Source organism: Pagrus pagrus, assembly GCF_965226575.1.
Source record: "Pagrus pagrus genome assembly, chromosome: 11".
NCBI classification, from domain to species: domain Eukaryota; kingdom Metazoa; phylum Chordata; class Actinopteri; order Spariformes; family Sparidae; genus Pagrus; species Pagrus pagrus.
Window position 1 is genome coordinate 15144942 of NC_140195.1, and position 24092 is coordinate 15169033.

At 41.9% G+C, this 24092-nt stretch overlaps 1 protein-coding gene across 4 annotated transcripts in view; it reads left to right on the forward strand.

The window, feature by feature from the left end:
• Positions 1 to 24092, forward strand: part of LOC311264832 (neuron navigator 1-like) — a 91727-nt gene that overhangs the window by 18569 nt on the left and 49066 nt on the right. For all 4 annotated transcript variants that reach the window (XM_084365970.1, XM_084365971.1, XM_084365972.1 and 1 more), the window contains 2 exons: positions 15160 to 15262; positions 16817 to 17149. In XM_084365970.1, the coding sequence (XP_084222096.1) occupies positions 15160 to 15262; positions 16817 to 17149 (436 nt within the window). The remainder of the gene's footprint in view (positions 1 to 15159; positions 15263 to 16816; positions 17150 to 24092) is intronic.

The following is a 24092-nucleotide window of genomic DNA, read 5'->3' on the forward strand; positions in this document are numbered from 1 at the left end:
TTGCAGCAGAGCATAATGTCAGTGTGTTTTTCACTATACGATGGTGAGAGCCCACGCTCTACCTCTAGCTCTAGCTCTAGCTGTAGCTGGCAAGATTCCCCCTGTTTACATCACTGTAGCAGTCAAATATGCTGCGTTTATACGTGTAAAATTGATTTATGCGTTATGTATCAGTGTGGATGTGTGTGTGTGTGTGTGAGAGGATGTGTGCTAGCGCTGGAGCAGCTGAAGTAAGCAGTTCCAGAGGGCTGACATTGTTTTGTTGTTGATTCATTAGCTAGCTCTGGGGTGTTTTGTCCTAGTCTCATCTGACCCACTGCCACAGTGAGCTAGATATGTATTAGTTTATCTAACACGTCCTTCGTTCTTCTTTCATATCTCCATCTCACAGTTTTACTGTTGGCACAGGAGCATATTTTAAAATTGAAAGCATGTATGCATCCATGTGTGCAGTAGTTACAGCTTGAACTGCATGTTTCATGTCAATACCGCAGCCTCAGCATGTCCTGGCTCACACTGAAATCAGCCATTCGTTATTAAAGGCCGTGTGAGCGGGACTAGTGGGGTGTGTGTCTTCAGTCGGTAAATAAAACGGCTGCATATTGAGTCAGGCTCCGGTCACAGTGGGCCACATATTTAGCCTTGCACCACTCCCTCACCCACTCCCTCCCTTCTACCCTCCAGCTCCATTGATCTCCGGGCCACTGACAGATGGTCACTATCCACCACCACCCCACCACCCCCTCCTCTTCCCCCTGTTACCGGGGGCAACGTGTGGGAGGAGAGAGGGGAATCTGAGGGGGTGGTGGCATGGGCAGGTAGTTAGCATGCTACCATTCAAACGAACATGACGTGCACACTCATACCCTCATGAATACACACACATCGGGTGAGAATGTAGTGGGACACGTATCCGAAGTTTTAGCTGACGGAGGGGTATTTGGAAATGATGACTGAGATTGTGACTAATAGGTCAAACCCGACTCCAAATCTGCACCTATCATCCATTATTCATTCACACACTCTAGCTGTGTGTTTTTTCCTCTTTCCATCTATTGCTCATTCTCTTTCAATCCCTCCCTCTCGGCAGGAGCAGATAGCATCAGAGTGAAAGGAGTCGGGGAGAGAATAGAGTGTAGCGGGTCGTCCTATCTAGCTTGACGCGGGGAAATCATTTTCCGTCCATCAACAAACCTCTCTCTGTCTTCCTACTCTCTCCTCATTTCCTCTTTCTCTCTTCAGCAGCTCGCCTCCTGCAGTACAGCCCCAAATCACAGCTTGTGTGACCTTGCCCCAGCAGCCCAGTGTGTGTGTGTGTGTATATACTGTACATGGTGTGTGTGTGTCTGGGGTGTGTATCTCTGTGTGACCTTGTTCTTGTAATGTTGCTGGCAACACCTACGTCAGGCAGCCAGGTAGGGAGGAGGGAGATGAGGATTGAAAAACAGAAGTAGAAAGTAGAGGAAGGTACGGGGTAAGAATCGAGATTTATGGGAGGGAAGTAAAAGGCCAAAGGGAGATAAATGAGACTGAACTAAGACAAAGAGAGACACTGGAGTAAAATAATGGTAATAGATGATGACCTAAATTTCTACCTGGCATCCCAAGTGCCTGAGTGTCGCTTTGGGTCATTACAGTCTGCTACAACCTGTCTGAGGTTTATCATACAAACCGCAGCACACGTGTAAGATAGTTGTGTGAGTACAGTCATACGTGTTTGTGCGTGTGTGTGTTAGAGAGAGGTTAATTGTAACTTGGCCTGTAGCTCGCGGCTGTGGGCTCATCTTTTGTCGTATCTGCTTCTCCATTTCCGATGGGACGTGCAGCTAATTGGTTTCTGCTCCATGTGCTCTGTCATAGGAAGATAGATTATGGATGTTCAATGGATCATTCCCAGTGATCCACTCCTCCCCTTCCCATACACAGGCCCACCTTAGCCTCAGCTGCTTCCTACGTACATGAAGGCGATGTGTCCTTGTTCGGGATGGGAATCGAGAACTGGTTCCATTTGAAAACCAGTTGCATCGGAATTTTTTGCTTCCGAGCTCATCAATTCTTTTTATCAATGATGGCATGTTTTTTCTGACAATTGCACATGAGAGCTGAACAATTAAACAATGAACTGCTTAGTTGTCAATTATTAAAATAATGGCCAATCATTGAGAAAATGTGAATATTTTCTGTTTTTTTTACTCCTGATGTCAGTAAATTGAATATCTTTGAATTGTGGACAAAATAAGACATTTGAGGACGTCATCCTGGGCTTTGGGAAACACTGAACTTTTGGACATTATTTAGACCAAACAACTAATTGATTAATAGAGAATAAAAAGGATAGATCAACAATGAAAATAATCTTAATTTGGAGATCTATTGCACATTAGGGGTGGGACGAAACATCAATACGCTAATATATTTTGATACCTCCTCTTCTTATGTTTATACCTTACTCTTGAGATACGATTATCGAAACGCTGGCACCAAATATCAATATTTTTATTGAAACATGCGATTGAACGTGTCAGTGTGTGTGATAAAGACGCACTAAGCTAAGACTTTTTGTAGATTGTTTCGTCTCAGTTAGTGTCAAATTTTGTGAAACTGTCACCACAATGCAGTGAATAAATACATAATTCCTGCACTTTGCCTTTTTAGGGGTATTCTGTATTCTTCAGTTAGACAGATAACATAATGTATCATTAGATGATTGTTTTGCATGTATCGATTAGCACAGAATCACTGTGAAATGTTACTATCGTTATTGAGGGCAACGTATCATGAATCGTATCGTATCAGGATTTACTCTGTCATTCCCATTCCTGTTGCACATTGCAAATCAGTAACGCGTAACTGCTTCCTAGTCGTCCCACATGTCTGTTACCTAGTGTGAATGTCCCGTGTTATTATAAAAATAGTGCCACAAAAGCAGACTTAGCACTTTCTTCCCCTGATCAGGAATCAATAAGGGAATTGTTGAAGAATCAGACTAATAATTGAAATCTTGTCAGTTCCCCTCCCATTGTACTACATCTTGTTATATCACAATAATTCCACCCTGACCCGGTCATAGCCTGTCATAGCTACATGTTAGCTGTTGGCTGCATTAGCTACAGGGAGTGAAATGTGTGCCAGTGTCTTGAACTTGTCATGTTGTGTGGCAGCTAGCAGCATGCGCTGTGACACTGTCCTTTTGAGATTAGCCTACAGTAGAAGGCAAAGATAATGGAGAATGCCACTGAGGTCTAATCGGGATGTATAAACCAAGACTATCAGCTATGCACTGAGACGCACACACACACTCAATGAAAAAAAAACAATCCAGCATAATTCAAGGTTAGGCCTATACATTTATCTTGTGAGGTGATTTAGGATTAGTGTCAGTGTAATCTGTTTTTCTTCAATCACACATACATGTTTAACCACTGACTGATGATGAAGAGCTTTTTGTTAATTGGATTTAGGGAATTACTTGGCTTGTGTGTCCACAGGCAGCAGCTTGGACTTGCAGTGATAAGTCTCCTGGATGCAGCATGTTTTATAAGATACCTTGTTGACAGTATTAGCATCAAGGTTAGTCACAGAGGCAGAGAGTGATAACTCTGTAAATTCTGCCGGTAAAATAAGTCGACCTGAATGGCACCTTGTAAAGCATATACTGCGTAGGTTGCCAAGGTAATCTAAAGCACTGAACTGCACGTGTGCCCCTAATGACACCTCCCGGTCCCATCCAGCACCCGTGATGAGGTGTATGTGAGAGGGTAAGCTCCCTAAAGCAGTGGCCTTTCCCAGCATGGGGCAGGCTCAGTTTAGAGAGGATCCAGTCTAAAGACACAAGCAAGCATCCGGATTAGGCCTCGCATAAAGATAATGAGAAGATTCGGCCTCCATTCCACTAATCACAGATATATCACCCTGGAAAAGGCCAGCCATCAAGACTAAAATGAATTACAGATTAAAGCCCAAAGGACATCTGTTTGGATGGAGATTTGGGTATTTGGGGGAATTTTACTGTATGAAGGATCAGATAGAGAAAATAGATTTACGTTAGAAGATTGGAGATGCTGGGAGGTTTTTGGTGTTGGCTGACCTGAGCGGGAGAAATTGGGGGACTGTGTCTCTTACACGTGACCACAAAGGCTCAGCAGAAGACAACCAAATGCAACCCAGTGACACACGAATGCTCATAAAAGCAGCTTTGACTACCAACTCTGGTCACAGCAATTACGTTATCAACTTACTGTTCATATTTTATCTTATTGTACGTATAATTTTTGCTGACCCTGATATTGCCTTTTGTGTTTACCATTTTAGCCAACACAATGCTAGAATAATTAGCAGGGTTTTCACTACCACTGTAAGACTTGGATGCAGCACCTCAGTGTTTTTTCCCTTTTTGTTTTTGGTTTTATGGTTTTACAAAGGTGGTACAAACATGGTTGTTGTTATTTTAGAATGACATTGTATCGTTAGTGTGTGTGTGTACGTGGGCATGTTTGTGTGGTTGATGGTTACGCTTGCATCCTCGTCAGCTGTCTGCAGAACAATAAACCCTACAGAGAAAATCGACAGAGCCAAAAAAGGAAGACACAGGCACACACACACACAGTCCTGTTCCAGAGAACTTAACAACGCTGCAGGAAATAACAACAAAGCAGTGCAGCTTTAAATGTCTAAAGCTCGCACACGCACATTCAGTCACTGATATCCTCTCCTCTATTCATCTTTTTGGCCGTGACAGGGTATTTTTCATAGTCAGTCCATTCATTGTGATCACAGTGCTGAGTCTCTAATGTGATGCGGGTGCGGTTGGAGCGGCCGGTTCCACCCCGCTCTTCGCTGACTGAGGGATTCAGGGCAGCCGTCCTCCCGCCGAGGAGGTGGTGACAAGCCGAATAAACACAAACGCTCAAGGAAATTGAGGAATAAAGCATCCTCTCTTCCTCTCTCTCTTCCTCTTCCTCTCTTTCAACTCTGATATGAGTTGACAGGTAGCAGTGTTCTGTCACCAGTCAGACAGCAGAGAGGATATTTCTGGTACAAGTGTTTCAGGAGGAGGACAGAGGACATCTTTTCACTGTGACAGGGTTTCTGTCAGCAGGAGAATTCATAGAAAGGAAGAGTGTTTGCACATATGGATGCATGTATGATTATGCACTGTTCATTCTCTCCATTGTTGTGTGTGTGTGTGTGTCTTTACAATGTGGTCTGTCTCTAAGGACTTAATGCAGGAGCCATTGCATTAGTGCTGTCTGCTTCCTGCCATCCTCCTCCTAAATCATATTAGTACTCTCTGTGTTTTTGTCTCATCAGCTCTTACACAACACACACACGCAGGCCTCCATTTGGCCAAAACAAGCAAGTTTGTATTGAAGTTTGAAAGATGTAAGTGCTCATTGATGTCAGTGAAGCACTTAACTTACCTACAATGAGTGTCACAGGAAAATTACTCTTAAATTGCTGCCGGGCAAAACAATCACGCAAGTGCCTGGCTTAAATGTCATGATGAAGAAATTATATATTGCAGGCCTCCCTGCCACGCACACATACACATAAAAAACATGCATTTTTCATTTATATAACATTACAAAGTCTGTAGGTCTTTCAGTCCAATTTGTATACATTTTTTCGTGTTTATTTTCATAGATTTTCTTACTAGGGCACCACATATCTGTGACTTAGCTGTGTTCAGCCCCAGAAGCCTGAAACAAAGTTAGCCAGCTAGCTATAAAGAGAAAGCAAAGCTAAAAAAAATTCAAAGAACAACAGCACGGTTATGAGAAACACCATTATGGCGAGCTGCTGGAAAGAAACACTGTTGCCACCAATATAACTGAGCATCTTGGGTTCATCTAACTGAGCTGGTTAAAAAGAAAACAATAAATGGGACATGGAGACGTGACATTAGTGCACTGAGCAGCAACAAACGTCTTTTCATTTTCTCTCTCACATGTCACAAACGCCAACAGCTCCTGCCTTTGGCAACTTTGAGAGGACACACTACTTTTTTGTGCGCTCTGTGTGATGGTACAGGGCTCTGTGGTCGATAAATGTGAGCCCGACCTTAGTCCACGATATGATAAAATAAAATCATATTCAGATTATTTTGACAGATATTGCAATAACGATATGATTCATGATCAGCCGGATTGGTCATTTTACTCACAATTTTTATTTTCGCTCAAAAAAGGTATTGAAATCATGATGATTAGTACCAAACAAACATGTTTTCTTACATCTTGAGAACAATATTTGTAGACCAGGGCATCTCTGCAGCACTACAGAACATCATTATATTCCTGCTTCGGCACATATTTTATCTTTATCAAAGAATTGCAGCTTCTGGGATTTGGATGTTGCGCTTTCAATTAATTATGCAGCCCTATTTGTTACTCATCTTACCAGGCGATGACCGAAACCTGGTGTATGCACAGCTTTCTCATAAAACAAGATGTAGCCTTTAAACTGATACTAATAGATATGATACACTTAATACTTTCATGTGTGTGCGAGAGAGACTAAGAAGGAGATAAAGACAGAGTTAAGTAGGCCGCCTTGTGCTGAGGAATGCTCAGCATTCATCTTTTTCTGTTCTATTTGTGTTTTCCTCTCATGAAAGCTCTCAGATAAGAGTGCCATTGTTAATGATGTAGCTATCTGCGTGTTGTAGCTACTGAATTATTTTCACACACATATTTTTTCGTCTGAGTCTTATGACAGCATTGCGGTTAGCTTACAATGCTAATGCAGTGCCAGCGTTGTAGGCTGAAGCTAACCACAATCGGCAAACACAGAAGTTACCTGGAAACAGCTTTTCACAACACCTCCTATGATTTTATTTGTTGAATTATAGATATACCAAACGTTTGATGTCGAGTCAACAGCATGTGCCATTACATGTTTAATGGTTACATCTGTTTTTTTATTGAGGTTTTAATCACCCAGTTGTAAGTCACATTAAGTCACATATCTGGAGGCACTATAATTTGATTTAGCTTACGCCGTGATTAGATTTCAAAAACCACATGTGGAAGTTGTCAGGCTTGAATTGTAAACTGAATTTTGCACAATCCAGCTGCAACAAAGCGATTCGGAGAGTGAGCCCCAGATGTTCTGTAAACCAATACATCAGTATACACAAAATAAAATGCAACATGCACTTCTTAGGGTAAGGCAATATCATGCGATGTACTGCAATCCTTTCAATATCTCTGGTTTCATGATGATTTGTATAAATCAGATGTAGTGTTTTGACATGTCACGTATTGACCAGGGTTATTTTATATATGATAAACGACAGAAATTGTGCAACATCTGGAAACATTTCCACAATACAAAATGACATATCCTGTGATTTTATTAACATCAGTTCAAGCTGCAACAATTACTCGATAAATCAAATAGTCCAATAAAAGAAAATAAATCAGCACCTATTTTAATGTATTGTTTTTAAGAAAGAATGGTTAAATTATCTGGTTATAGTTTCTCAAATGTGTATATTTATTAGTTTCCTTACACTACACATGATAGTAAACTTTGGGCTTTGGACTGTTGGTCAGACAAAACAAAAAATTTGAAGCTGGGCCTTTTCACCTTTTTCTGACATTTTGTTCGCCAAAAGATGAAATGATTGATAGACAAAATAATGCATTTAGCAAAGTTTTAGTGGAGATACTTGCTTACTCGCTGTCATCAGTTCTAACGTCTCACCCATCACCTTATTAACAGTGCAGACACTGCACACAGAGTGCAGACTGTCTGACTGACATGCGAGAGCAGAGCTGCAGCTGTGTTTAAGCACATCGTAAAATACAGTTCCACAGGAAACAACTCTCTTGAACAAAAATACACCCAAACATTGCCACACATTATGGTCTGCCTTGGCTTGCCTCGCTGGGTTTATTTAGTATGTGTGTGTGTGTGAGTGAGTGTGCGGCTGCGTGCTCCCATGAATGTGTGCGCTTAGATTGTGTCTGATTTAGACTTGAGCTGAAGCAACAAAGGAAGCACAAGAGATACTGCAGAACGCTATACATATTTAATTTTATGACACACAAACACATCCATCAGACTGGTTGATTGTGTTTATCCTCCAGGTGATCATTTTTTGACAGCCTCATCTGCATACAATGTGTGTTTCTGTGTGGTGTAGTGTGCTTTGCCTCTTTACTCTTTAAGCACTTCACTAATGTTTAATTCTCTTCAGTGCAGCACAGCATAGAGAAACACACACATACACACTCTCATTCCTCTGTGTTTTGAGGTCTAATCAGAGGGTGAGAAGTGAGATGTTCTTGTGGTGTTACCTCACTGAGGTCTCGACTTTCTTTTCCGAGAAAGCAAACTTCTCTCAAGTCCAATAAAGCCTCCACGTCTTCCCTTCTAAGCGGATAGTGCTGTGACTTCTAAGCAGATAAGGCTGTGGTTAAGGGGATATGGCCGGTGTGTTTATGTGTGTATGTTTGTGTTTGGGTCAACATCCAGAGAGAGCTTGATTTTGTGGGTGTGGAGATCTGGGCTGAGAGGATAAGAGAGTGAAGTCTGAAGGTTTTAGCTCTGCACTAAATGCTGCGACGAGGATTCAGGATCTGTAATGTTTCCATCTGTCTGTCCACATGTCTGCTGTGAAACAGTATTTCACCGTGTTGCTCATCCTCTCTGTCTCTGTCATGGATCCTACTTTTACATAAGGATTCCCAATTTTAAATGGATTTCTGACACAGTCAGCTGCCCCAAACCACCACTAACTATCTCTCAATATCTTCTCACACATGAGCATTGACGCACTAATCGTTCTGTCATGGACAGATTGCTGCGGTTTATTTAGTGTACAGAAATGCAATGTTGTGCTCAGACAGACTCATTAACCATTCACGTCCCATATCAGATATGATCTTCAAGGTTCTCTAATATCCTGTTGCGACATCCTGGTGTAGCAGATGAACTTCCGTGCATGTGTGTGTGTGCGTACATGTGTGTGCAAGTGCGTGGATGCACATTTGGGTGCATTAGCGTGTGTTTGTCGGCCCTGTCCAGATGTGCAGGAATGGCCGTGTGTTGTAATGCTTCCTGTTTTGCAAACTGTCTGAGGTCAGCAGAGGGCTGTGATGCTCGGTTGAGTGGAAACAGAGAACAGACAAAAAAAGGAGAAGACAAGGAATATTATTAAGCACGTCAAACATGATACAAAATAATTGAGCATTTTAGTAGCTTTGCGGGTTCAAATACACACTGAGGCAGGTGTATTTCTGTGTTCTCACATGCTCACATACCTTTTTCTCGCCTTAAAGAAACATTGTCAAAAAGAGCACTTAAACAATAACAAAAACCATGCAGGTTTTACTAGCATCCTGTTTGTCTAAAACAAAGACAATCATTACAGCATTCCTGACAAGTGACACAAAAATCATACAAGCAGCTACTTTGGAAGTGTATGACTATTTTAAAGATTTACCCACATCGCTGGAGGTACAGACGTGTAGTAGCAGCGATGCTCAACCACACACATCTATCATGTGATAAGCGCACTGTAGCCCGAGGAGCGGTACAGTGACACTAACATATGTGCACACACGTGGACAGGACGGGGACAAATGAAGTCCGGAGGGAAGGAAGGAAAGAATAGAAACAGGAGTCATTACTCAAACCTTCATTCATATTCTGCAAATCTGAAGCTCTCGCCGGTGAAGACCCACACTCATGTGCGGGCAGACGGATGAACACACATTTACAGTCACCACACAGACAATACAAAGTCAAAGGATAGGATGCACAAACACATACACACCCATACAAACACAATGGCAGACTACTCCTGCAAGGACAGAGCCATTAGTGTGTCTTTGGGGAGTTTTTTTTTTCTTTCTAATGGAGAGTCGAGTCAAGTGACCCAAGAGAGGAAACCAAATGGACAGCAGTTTCACTCTATTTTTTTTTTTAGGCATCTACATCATGAAGCATGCTCTCTCCACTTCTTCTTCTTTTAAGGGATAAGCCCAGCAATATTTCATATGTTTCTTATCGCCAACAAATCCCATTAAAAGATGGAAAAAAACAAAAATGAATGTACCCCACCAGCAAGTATTGCCTGATGTAGCTTATTTCTCTGTGCCACAGATGTCCATTGTTGTCCAAAGTCTATTAAAAACACACAAATGAGTCACACTGTTGCTTTGGGTGACATGTTCCTCCGTTATGGATAAACACGGGCACTGCAGGGTTTTGTTTTTTTTAAAGTCAATCCTACATACACCATCTGCTGCTGAAAATACTCTCTCACTGAGAGGCACAGACAGGATGGGGAAGTGAGAAAGTATTGAAAGTCACAGATTGTTGGCTACAGGCCTGGATGATATCGTCTTAAAAAATATTATATTTTTAGGCTGAATTGCGGAACACGATTTATATCTCCGTGTTTTGAAATCTATCTTTAAAAGCATTTCAGAAACAGTGGGATCGGGGAACAAATTAATGAGATTTTTGACCAAATACCTCTATCGATATATCTTTTATGCCACCAGTGCACCATTTCCAAAATCTAAGCCCAGTGTTTCCCACACATAGACTTAACTTGGGCGGTCCACCCTGGTATGATAACGACCGCCCAAGTATATTTGCTGACCCATTTTAGATTTATTATTTTGTTTATTTCTTTATCTGCGTGAGAGGCTGAAGACATCTGTCAGTCACACATGCTCTGCAGACAGACAGAGATGCTCTCTGGTTTGACATCCCTCCTGTAAACGCACTGCTTGGGATGCAACCTCTCCTATTTACTGTAGGCCCACTTATGCAGTTGTTTTGTACAAACTTCAAAGTGCACCTGGTTGTTTCTAATGTCGTTTCTAATGTGCACAGTGGTTTTTAATGGCTAAATGATTAACAAGCTTCCTCCACACGCGACTCATCTGCTGTTATGACAACAGAATCTTGGGTGAAAAAATCGTAAACAGGAGGTGTGTTTTTTTGGGCGACTTTATAAAACTTTCAGATAATTGCTGGTAGAGGGACGACAAGAAAACAGAAAGGCAAGGTAAGCAATTAAAGCAACACTATGTAGGACTAATGTACTCTTAAAGCTTATTGTTATGCTGAACAGAGATAGTGGATTTTTGACTCTCATTCTTAGGTTGTGAATTTTGGAAATGAAACAAAATGCTATAGCGTTCACATGAGAAAATCCTGAGCAATATTTAAAACATGTCTACATTAACGTAGGTCCTGCATTTGACCATCAGTCTTGAGCATCACGCGAACATCTGCCTTAGCTTTGATGTTTTGAGGATTCAAAAACAAGCTCCGTAACATAGCTGTTAATTCAAAGGCCAGCAGCTCTGTTTAATGGGATTTGTGACCTTACCACACACACAATAAGAGAGAAAAGGGCAGTGCTCCTCTTTATTGCCCTTGTGCAATGTTGTCTTGCCATTTGTACTCTTGTTGTGGTGCTGTAGGCAGAATACGCCAAAATAAAATCTTGCTTTCCTCCTTTCCATCTCTAACTTGCTCTTTATGGTGCTTCTTTGAAGTCGTTCTGTCGCTTTGTTTTGTCAGAGCCCAGACCTGCATTAGGATGCAGATGATGTCCTGCACACGCACTATATGCATGCTCTTACAATAACACTCTCACTCTAACTTGCTGACTCTCGTTTCAACAGTCTGAGTGGCCCATTATGGATGGCTCCTCGGGTAGTTTCACAGCCTCTTCAGAGCTGGAGTGTGTGTTCACGAGTGTATCGAGAAGCGGCAGGTGGAGCGTCCCGTCCCAGCACATACATGCACATGCACACAGGCCCTTCTACACACACACACACTCAGTCTAAACCTGATCAGTGTAATTCATCTGCACCCCTGGGGAGCTGCCAGGGCTGACAGGGATATTTGCATCCCTAATTCCCCCGCCACCACACCCCCTCTCCCAGTGCCAGCTGGGACCACCGGGGCCAGGGCAGAGGCAGGCCAGGAAGTCTTTTAGAGACATGCACTCACATATACACACAGGCACATACACAATCATGCAGACCGTATCTAATCAATTTGACGCCGATGTTAAACAAAGCTCACGTTTAGGGTAATTAAAACCGGGCAGTTAAAAACCTGGATGTGTGTGCATGTGTCTGAGTGTGTGTCAGACTTTGTCTGTGTTTGCATATTTTAGAGGTTCTTTGTTCCCGCTAAACCCTTGTATGAACAGATTATTATTTAAAAGCTGAAAAGTTTCTGTTTGTAGCTTGAATTTACATACTGTGCATCACTACCTTTCATTCGAGCGCATCCAGCAGAACAAAGTAGTTCTATTATGGTATTGTTTTTTATTATTATATTTTTGTTATGAAACATTTGGACTGTATGTGACTGTGTGTGTGAGCGGCAGAAGGTTGGATCACAATGATTTCATCATCTCTCCACTGAGCTGCCTGTCCCCAGGGCGACCTAATCAATCGTCCATGTGGCTATTCTCTTTAAGGGAAATCAATCCAGTTTTATAAATCAGGTCTGGTGTAAGCGTTTCTCAGGATATGCATATGAGTAGACCCACTGTGCGTACACATATGTGTCTATGTAAGCACAGTGTTTAGTCTGCAGCTGTTGCTGAGATTGACAGCGCTGGCAGCTCATGATTTTCCCTCCTCACTCATTAGAATGGACTCTCCCCCTTCACCTCCTCACTAGCCAGCTGGACTGACCCATAGGAGGGGTGGCTGTGAGTGGGGTGAGTTTGTGTGTGAAGGGTGGGGGGGGGGGGGTTGTTCAGGGTCATATGTGTTAGTGGATTTCTTCCGTATATAGAGTATGTTATTCCAAGGGCTCAATAATTGTTTTGTTTTTTTTCAAAAAGGGGGATTTATTTTAAATCCTAATTAAGATGAAGACTCTACAGTTGTGCCGGTGTCTCTGCGAGGCTGCAAAACTCAAAATCAGAGTAACTTTGTCTAATTTCTATTCAAATTTTTTCACTCGTTCCAGCGGTAGATTTTTTTTAAGAATTACAAACAAGAACCACTTTGAAGTGGCATTTTTCCAGTGTTGGCAAAGTTGGGCTTTGAGCTAAATGCTAACAACACCATGCTAACATGCATGTTGTTTTCCATGTATACTGTTTACCATGTTCACCATCTTAGTTTCCCATGTTAGCATGCTAACATTTGCTAATAAGCACCAACTACAGCTGATGCTAATGGGAATGTCATTTTCGTTGAGGATATTTTGTCATGAACCCACGGAGGAAAATTAACTAAAGTTGTTACAATCCATCCTGAGGGGAGATCCTAAATCTCTTGCTGTGCTCATTTAGGAGTCAGCTGGCCAGTTCTAATTGTCTATTGAACTGAACCTCGGGGGTTAACAGACTGCCTCATCGCTTACCACCATAACTCTTTTATCACCATCCCTCAATCACACATAAATACGCAAGGGTCAAGGTCATGCGATGCAGCTTAGATGTCCTGATTAGCTTACTATCTTTGTGAGACTGTGTGATAGATTATGTGTGTGAAGATCCTTTGTAGATCTAAATGCCACATAACTACTGAAAAATGCCCAAAACAAAACATCTTTAAAAAAAACTTAAAGACTCCCCAGAGCGTGAATACAGTCTGTCTGTTTCAGTAAGTGGTGGAGTCACTTTGGTGTTGTTATTTGATTGCATCGAGTTTTCAAACCCCCTGGTGGAGTTGTCTGAACACACACACACATATTAAACAGCAGTGTGGCTGGATGGCCCAGCATGAATCTACGAAGCCCAATCTGAGCCGATTACATCATATTAAAAAGGGGGTGAGACACATGCCAGTGTGTCCCCCTGTGGGTTTAATAGAGGAATAGCTTTTGGTTTATTTTGCTGTGGAGAGAGTTAGGGGGTGAAGGGGCACAGTGAGTGGACAGCGGGGCGTTGTGACCGAGGGTGGCCGAGGGAGAGAGGGATCTGGGCAGACGGAGAAAAGAGTGTCAGACCTGTAAGGTCCTGAAGGTCTCCACTGTTGTTTCTTCTGTCTGACTGCCATCATATTTAATTTAGTTTGCTCCACTGCCATCTGGAAAAACAACTGTGCTGCTGTTACCTCTGTCAGGTCTTCTTTTGCTTGTGAGATTCTCTAGTTTCATCATTGTAGCCTGTTTCCCTGTTGTAGAGTTATGTTAACGGTTTTGTTTGGATGATTAGGTATGATTATTGATTTAACATATCTGTATAACCATTTTTACATCTTACAATTTTTCGCATGTACAAATAACATTTATGACAAGTCAAAACTGATTTACTTTAATGTAGACATATCAGTAATCCCTTTTTCATTCTTAAGAATAATGATTACAGATATCTACAGTTAAATTTCCACATGTTGAATAAGATTAATGACAAGTGGAAATGTAATTTCCCATTTCAGTTATCAACAATTGCATTTTCAATATGTGGCCCAAATTACCAGTTTTAGTTGAGATATTTTGGGGGGTGTGAACCGAACATCATATGTTTAACAGCATGGTTAGTTTTGAGCATTCCCAACAGAGCAGGCAGCCCAAACTTTTTTCATTGGATGGCCAAAACTGAAACTTCATGGTGGGCCACGGGCCAAAAGCAAACATATGCCCCCATTTCTCCCAGTTAAAGAGTAGAAATTGATGAAAAATTAGCCTTGATGAACTACTTGTGAGGTAAATCTTGACTTTTTTTTTTTTTTTTTCAAATTTAACTGGCTGATATGAGCTTCCTTTCAAACACCTATTGTATAATTAAGATGCAAAATGGTACTAGGATCCAAGGTTCCATTAATTGACTGACATGATTATGAGAAAACAATAAATAATTAAGGATCCTCCATATTCAGAGAGCATTTTAAGTCATAAGAATAACACAGGATAAGCAATATTGTAATATTACAAAACTGGCAAGCCAATTGAACCTTGTGGTGGGCCAACTTTGGCCTGCAGGTCTGCCCAAAGTTGGCAGCGGAAACATCCAGGATCATCATTTATTAACTCATACTTGGTCATATTTTGGTCATTTAATAGTGTGTTTATTGTTGATGACTATCTATTTCCAAATGTTTGAACAGGTTGGCAATCGTTTTTTGTCATCCACTAATTATATAATATGGTGTTTCATGTCTAAAAATATCCCTTTGTGTTTCTGTGTTTGTGTGCCTACATGTGCACCCCCCACAGACCCGGAGTCCCAGAGGAAGAGGACTGTGCAAAATGTTCTGGACCTTCGACAGAATCTGGAGGAAACCATGACCAGCCTGAGAGGGGTGCAGCTCAGCCACAGGTCAGCCACATGCAAACACGCACGCACATGCACACACACATGCACGCACGCAAAACATGATATTGTATTGTAGCAACAAAAAGATCAGACAAAACAAACCAGCCAGAAACAGCAGTTGAGATGAGCCGATCCTTATTGACATTGCTAACAGTGTGTTGGGGTGTGGTGGTTAACTGCCTGTGGGCTTTCAGATCAATATCAGTATTCCTGATAGACCAGTAGCCATTAGTCTGTCATTTTCTGCCCGCTCTGCTCTCCCTCTGCGTTGGTTAATACGGAACTGAAGCAGGATTAGCTCAAAGCTCAAAGCTGACTTCAAAGCCGACCCTGTCAGTGCACACTCACGACTCACATTCATACACACAACAAGACGAGTAATAATGCTATGATTAAGTGAGCGCTTGTGTGTCCTTTCCCTTCCTCCACTTCCTGTCTTTCATTGGCTGATTCTGATTGCATTCAGTACGTCTTCAGGTTTTGTCCTTGAGAGCTTCCCCTCCGTCCGCATGTCCATGCATCTCCTGCCATGTATCCTCTCTCAGTCCCTCAGTGGGAGATCCCCACATGAAGAGATAATCAGCAGATGGTTCCCTGCTGGAACACCTTTCCTTTGCCATTCATACTTTTATCCTACTGTAATAACCTTGAATCACTCCGCGCTGTCCCTGGAGACTTGCTTTGAGGCCTCCAGCCTGTGTGCGGAAGTTTCTTGTGCAAACAACGTGTCACATTTCCTGTGAAAAACGAGTGTTTAGAGTGTGAGATTTGCATGAATTAAACGAATGGATTGGCGAGCAAATTGCAAATTGTTTTGTCTACACATATTTTTTGCTGATATGTACTGTATGCATAACAAGCAGAAAGCCTGTGAAAATCCATCTCAACAAGACGGGTAGCAGCATCCTCCCTCTCATCCCCGCTCCACTTCTTTCCTGCCTGCTTTATGTTAGCGGCTAAGCGTTTCATGTGAAAATGTCTCCATTGATGGTTTTTGTGGAGATGATTCTGTATCCTGCAGACAAGATTAATTTTAATGTTGCAGGCAAAAGCACATCCTGTCACACAGTTTGAGACCCAGTAACTTTTAATATGCTAATGCTCATCATTCTCTCCCCAGACGTTAAGCGGGGATGTGCGGTGCTGCTTTAGCACGGGGAAAGCATGATATTGTGACAGTAGTGATGCAGATATTTGTGGACTCGCACGAATAATGTGACAGTGCTATGCAGTTGAAAGCAGAGCACAGAGGAACATAAAGGCGTGTTTGCTGACAAGGAAACACACACATGCACACATACACATACACCTGGAAAAAACTAATCCGTAAAGCTCTTGAAGAAATCAGTATTGGGTTCCTCTGTGGGAAGAGGATGCTGTCTGGGGAGAGGAGAAATTGGATGGACGAAGCAGATCCTCAGCTCAGGGGAAATGACGATAGACATTCACTTCCTGTCTTTTTAAAACTGCGCCCGACCTTTTCACCCCTTAAAGGGAGTTCATTGCTCTGAATATTTCTTATCGACCTCTAAGACGTATCCTCTTTTTCATCTATAGCTGTGTGGAGGGGACCATGTGCTACGACAGCGATGAAGCTGCTGCCTTCTCAATTTCCAGCCTATCAAACCGTTCCTCTCCATTGTCATGGCGCCAGGGTCAAGCCAGTCCCCGTCTGCAGGCTGGTGAAGCTCCGTCCACAGGTAACACGCAGTCAGACGTTCCCCTCCGGATCAACCACGCCTCCCGTATCCACCTCATCGAAGCACTGGACGACTCGGATCCATCGCTCCTGAAGGGAGATTACCTCAGCAGAAGCGACATCGGCGGGAAGAGCCCAAACGAGGATGATGATGAAGATGATGATGATGATATCGATGATCTGGGGAATGGGTAAGTTGTGTTGTTTTTACCCCAGCTTTAATAAAATGAGCAGCATGAAGAGTATTTTAAGACCTCATGACACTACAGGAGCCAGGACACTCTGTCTCATTAATGATCTTAACATTGCTTGTGATATGAATCCTGCCTCCTGCCAACTGTTACAGCCCCACAGCTGCAGTCAGGCCTGTGGTTAGTAGTTTACCAGCACAACTAAGCCTTGATCAGTCCCTCTGAAATGCATCACAAGCCCCCTCATAGTGTCTGCCTTGACACTGGCAGCTGTAGCCCCCCTGGTGCAGCTGGCTCTGCCATAGTCAGAAAACAGCCCTCTGGCAGAGTACGGGAATGATGTCACAATCATCGAGCCCCCTCACAGAGATCATCCTGTCAAATTCAGCCTCCAGCCCGCCAGCTTTTGCCAGCAGGCTTCCATGTGGATGACCCCTCGCAGCGTTGGCTCACCAGAGCCCCGCTGGCAGAGCTTGAATGCACACGTCTTTGGAAAACTGGTAACTCATTCTGCCGAGCCAACGTGAGGTCAGTCAGAGCTGTCAAGGTCAGAATGAGGTTTGTTTGAAAGTAGCCATGGATTCCCTGGATCAGAAAATTTAATGTTGAGATCACAATGTGAACTATGTCAGCTTGGTTTATCAGCATGTTTGCTGTGTTGTGTAGTGGTTGTTACACAGGTGGCGTCTTTGAAACTTTGTTTTCTTATAATTGGAACATTTTCTGTGGTGTTGTTTCTCGCCTCACACATGCACACCTGTCTGTTCAGCTGGACGTCTACACGAGGCTGAGTAGTTTACAGGAAACGGCTCTTTAACCCTCATTCTTTATCTGCTATTAAATGGACCGGAGAGGAATAATCACAGTCATGTTCCTGTGAAGGTGTTTGTGTGTCTGTCTGACCCAAAAAGATTGCGTGTTGTGCTTTTGTGAACATTGTTTTTGCTTGACAACTGAATCGGAGGGACCGATCAACAAGAGAGATGTTATTGTTCAAATTGTTATTTAGCTCCCAGACACTGCGCCAGTCTGTCTCAGTAGGACAGCACATCATCTTGTGACTTCATGACCTATCGAGAAGAATTACATCAAGTTTCACAGCGATAAGTACAAGAAATGTAATCTTTTGAAGAATGCCCTAAGTTGTGTTCCCTGGACTTCCTTGCTTAGTTTTGGAGAACTTGCAGCTCTTGACCCAATATGAGGAGGTATGACACAATAATTTTAACCCAGTTGCACACACAGCATCATGTTTCACCAACCAACACTGAGCATAGTGAAGAAAAACACATTATCTCATTGTAAACTAGGCTCTGGCAGCGTGTGTATGTGTGTGCGTGTGAAGCTGCAGAGCTCGTCCAACTAAACTAAAAAAAATTCTTCTGCTGGCCACAGCTTGACATCTCCATGGTAACCACAAAAATGCACCCCACAGTCACCAGGAAATCAGTTGCAACACAGTTCAGGTCCCTGTAGCGTTATTGTGTATGTGGTCATGGCCTCCAATTAGTGGTTGCACAGGTTTATGTTGTGCTTTGTGTGAAGAGGCAAAACAAAAGGCAACATTTGTTTGCAGGACAAAGGAACAAGATTGAGAAAGAGAGGTGATAGGCAGACAGGAAACGAAGGAAAAAATGAAAAGGACAGTATTTTTTTCTCTCTATTTCTCTTTGGATTGTGATGTCTTTATAATATTTAAAGATGCACCGAGTGAGGGTTCAAGCAAGGTGGAAAATTGTGGAAATGCGTACAATATAATCTAATCCAAAACAGTAACTCTTGAACAAATGCTACGTTCTTAGCTTTTGGCTGCAGCAGTCTGTTGAGTATTTATCCAATAGACAAATTATTTAGTAACTCTATATCAGGATACGCATTTATTTGTTAAGTAGTTGATTATTAGCATGCATATTAGTAGCATATTGACTTTTTGAGTCATTCTTAAGCATTTATAAAGATCTTATTCTGCATATTTCTCCAACCACTAGGCCCCCCAATAATCTTCTAATTTCTGTTTGTGTAAAGTAAGTACAAGGGTGTTAATTTCTTTTGAAAAGTGAGGGGGACGGTCTGAATTTACAGTAATTTGCAAGCTAGGGAGACATTGGAAAATACTTACGCAAGCTATCTTATGACTCACTATCTTATGACTCACTATCTTAAAGCATAAAAACAGGCAACCAAGACACAATGATGTTTACCAACCTTTGGCTATTCTAGCTAGCAGCAAATCAGTCCATTGAATGTGTTACATTCTGATTTTTCAGTATAAGCTGATCACATCTATCATCTAATGTATACAATACATTAATAATAATACAACAATAATAGTTTTCCTGGAAATATTGTAGGTTGTTTCTTAGATGTTAGTGTGCTGTAAATGTTAAGTGCTGTACCAGAATCAGCAGCAGCCAGTTTTATTTCTTGGTACAAGCTATTTTTCCAGAACATTTTCAACAAATTACGCTTTTAAAAGGCATCTGCTGTGTAAATGACACCAATGAGTAAGTAAGTGCATTAATTACGTTCTTAATATGTTTTGCTCAGTGTAGGCCTTACAAGGTGGTAGTACCACAAGAAAAGTCATTCTCCTGTAGTAACTTTTAATAAACATAGTATATTCATATGTAACAAAAACACAAAAGCACAAGCGTTAAATTAATAATTGATAAATCAAGTCTTGAGGTTGTGATATTGACATATTGAAGTTGTTTTACCTTACAGACATGCTAAAACTCATGGATATTCAATTTATGATGAAGAAAAGCAGCAAATCCTCACATTCAAGAACAAGCAAATGTGTGGCGTTTTAGCAAGATAAGAGTTAAAGTATTGATCCATGACCAAAATTTATTTTCTGTTGATCAACTGACATTTTCATCTCTATTGAATAATTTATATGGTCACTTATAAAGTCTGTAGGTTGTGCTGTGGTTCCTGTCTTTACCACTAGAGGGCAGACTAGTGCTGCTGTTCCCACTTTCCCTGGTGCCCTCCACCCTATCTTCTTGAAGTCGCCCCCATGCTGTATTACCCTCCCTCATCTCATAATTTATTACACATCCTCATCCATTATACATAGAGGCACTGCCCCTGTCATACAGAGGTCACAGTACACTACCATATCTCATCCCAGTATATATAATACATTGGATTTCCCCACATGAATTATGCATCACAAACACACACATGTTCTTTGTTTGGGTGCTGTACTCTTTGTTCTGTTAAATTGGGAGGAAATATTAGAGTTTGGCCATAAACATATATGTGTGAGCAGGCTTTGACTCATCGCGAGACTAACAATGACTCACTCGAGTTAAACAGTATAGGCATGAGTCACATTCTCACACAAAGGTAAGTTTACCGTGACTGTACCGTGACCTGCCTGACACACCGACCCTATACACTCACGCACATTCACTGAGTCAGTACCCCTTATGTCAGTTATCCGTTTCCTGTCCTTCTCTAACTGGGGCCTCTTCTCGTCCGATGAGGACCACTTACATCTGGAACCAGACTTCTCCCAGTATCCCCCCACACTCTCACACGCACACGTCACTCTCGCCGGGAAACGGCAGGGAAGGGGGGCGATGAGGAGGTCATTCCTCAGAGTGTGTGTGAACGTAAGCAGTAATGAGGTGTGGTCCAATGGAGGATTTGCACTTTGGAAACTGTGACATTTTTAGAGTTTGGACTAAAATATGCATTAAAACAGTATTATTTTGAAATGTTTAATATGATGTCATCTATTATCAAATCTGCAGCTCTACGATTTGTGTGGCACTTATTTAGTGCCTCAAGTTTGGCATTGTGGTCCTCACCATCTTTGTTTTTGGAGCCAGAAGTGACATATTAGGACAAGAGGGCAGAACTGGGAAAGTACAAACAATCTGTTTTCTTTTTGTGTATCTCAGTCGATGGCCAAAAAAACAAAAAAAACAATTGACAAGATAGTATAATATATACTAATATAATCTGTATCTCTATTTTCATATTAGAGACAAGCGAGCAGTCCACTCTCCAGAGAAGAGCTAATTCCACAAAAAATACGGTAAATTATCAGCTCTGTCATTAGCTTTTTTCTCTTGAGATCAACACTTCTCAATCTCTGTAGCTGTTGAGTGTGTGACAGTGAATATGGAGGAAATTGGAACATGGGCGAAGATGTTGTGCTCAGAAAGGCAGAGCAGTAACTGTGTGTGTGGTTTTATAGCAAACCAGCACAAAGCATTAAGTCTACATTGAAGGCTTGATGGTCTGTATTGATTCCCATTGTTGTCGTTCAAGTGGTGATAATGGGCTCACCCTGCACATACACACGCGCTGATGATTGGATGAGTGTGCGGCTTGTTTTCTGCCCTGTTGGGCGCAGACGCTTTTATTACTGGATGAAGGCGCTCCCATCCTCAGCGACCTCCCATTAGTAAACGCACCGTCTCCATGGTTACGCTGCGAGACGCGCTGGTTCGCTGCACTAAATGTCTGAATTATGAAAACATTTGTTTGGAGCAGGACACAGAGAGAGAGAGAGAGACAGAGCGAGAGAGAGAAACAAAGCTCCCTGAAGCTTTTCAGAGTCGGCTGCTTTCAGTGTTTTGATTTTATGCTGTCTGCTTTCTAGAAAAGCAGAAGTGAGCTGGTTGCTCTTAGTCTCACTCCACAACACAGTACAGGGAACTGAATCAGAAAGAGGAACGTTTTAATAGAGAAGTAATCTGTTTTGAACACAAGAGATGCCTGAAATAAGCTTTGATGCCAACAGTTGTTACTTTCGCTTTGTGCCTGCCACGAAGGCTACATCCACACTAATGCATTTTTCAGTTTAAAATGCATTGCTTTTGCTACACTTAAGCCTAGCATCCACACTACTCCGGTGTTTTCAAACCCCTCAAACTGAGACATTTGAAAACGCTGCTGACCCTGTTTTAGTTAGAAAACTCTGGGATTGTGATTTAATGTGGATGAGACTTTTTGAATGATGCAGACACCCACGTTTGCCCTGTGATTGGGTCTTATCATGTGACCCCTCTCCGCAAGAAAATAAATAACATCAACCTTCGCTACCAGAGCTCAATTCAACACGGATAACAATTTAAATGGCATTGCTAACGTTGTTGTCTATAATGCTACCTCTGCCTAAGCAATAAGTAAGCAACTGATCGCAGAGTAGACAACGATCTGCTTCCTGTCTACAGCATGCGCATGCCCTGTGTACATGAAGGGTCATGTTATATGCGTTTTCAGTTGTGTTAGTATGGACTGAGATTATTTCTGGACAGAGATTTTAAAATGTCTTTTAAAAATAAAACCATATAAGTGTGGGCGTTATTTAAATGTTTGGTGATACTCAAACACTGGAGGTCGTTATCTGACCCTCCACTGACTGCTATCCGACCATATCAGTGATAGAGCACTTCTAATTAGGTGCAACTTCTGGACCTTTACATGGCCTTTTAACCTTATCTCCAATGGGACGGTGGTTACTGATGACCACAGTATAATGTGTGTGTGTGAGGTTGGGAAAAGAGAGCAGTGTTATTTCTCTTACGGTCAGGCTCAATCCTGCTGTACTCTGACCCCATCTACTGGCCAATTACTAGAACTTCACACACACACACACACACACACACACACACACACACACACACACACACACACACACACACACACACAGAAAGCCTAACACAGCCTGACACGTCTGATTAATGAATTCCTCTTCCCACATCTGGAACTGATTTAGGTTACAGGTGATGGATCCGCTTGCTCACTCTCACTCTCACGAACACACACACACACACACAATTCCGATGTGATTCTCAGTGGACACACCCAGGGCTTCCCTCTTGCTATGAGCCAGATCTTTACACTATGACTCATGTTGCAGACCAGTTAAGGTCCCTTCCCATAAAAAACCTAGTGCAGTACTCATACAGGCTACAATACACGCTAGTCACAACATGGGCTGAGATCAAAATGGGCTCTTGTGAAATATGTCTGAGGAAAAAGAGGAGAAAATCTCTGCCTTTTTTAGTGTGAGATACGGGTAAGAAAGACCCACGTATAGTCCATGTAATAGGACACACAGCTGCTTAAACACTTTTTGTGTGTTTTTATTGCTGTGTGCCATCAAAGTATGTGACTGTGGAATGGCTTTTGAGACTGATTTCAGGATTTTGGGACATAACAAATGTATATGAAATAGAGAAACTTTCGATTATATTGATTTATTTTCCAGCTGCAGCCATATATGGGAATATCTGGCTCAATATCTGATCACAATTGCTTTAATTGCTCATGTGTATAAGTCACTTTTAACTCCATAGTGATATTAAACTCTGTTCCCTCTGAGTTTGTTGTTAAGAGTTATAGATTCTGGCATTAAAAGACCGTATAAGTAATTTTGTGCAAACTGTGCTGGACTGTTTCACATTTTCCAATCAGTCTTTCCAAGCGGCTATTGGTTCCATACCATGTCCATATGTTATGAAAATCAATTGGCATATCCTTGAAAGCTGTACAATGCATCACAGTAAACGACTGCATTCATTATTGTCAAAGTTATGTCATTGCGGTGATGTAATTTTGGTCTTTTCAAATCAATCTGGGCTTAAAGGATAAATTCACCCAAAAATGGAAATTCAGTCATTATCTACTCATTTTCATGCTGATGGAAAGTCAAGTGAAATTTCTCAGTCCACAAAATATTCCTGGAGCTTCACAGCAAAGCAGTGTTGCAGCATTCTCCTAAACAACTGAAGTAGATGGGGACTTGTTTTAAAATGTAAGGAAAAACAGCTGAAAGAAAGCATAAAATAACTCCAGACACCTTGTCCAGCATAATCCAAGTCTCCAGAGGTCCAGAGATCCCAAATTGATTTGAAAAGTTATTTACACCCTTTTTCAGCACAAATATTCACTGTAGCTGCTAAGCTAGAAGTGTTAG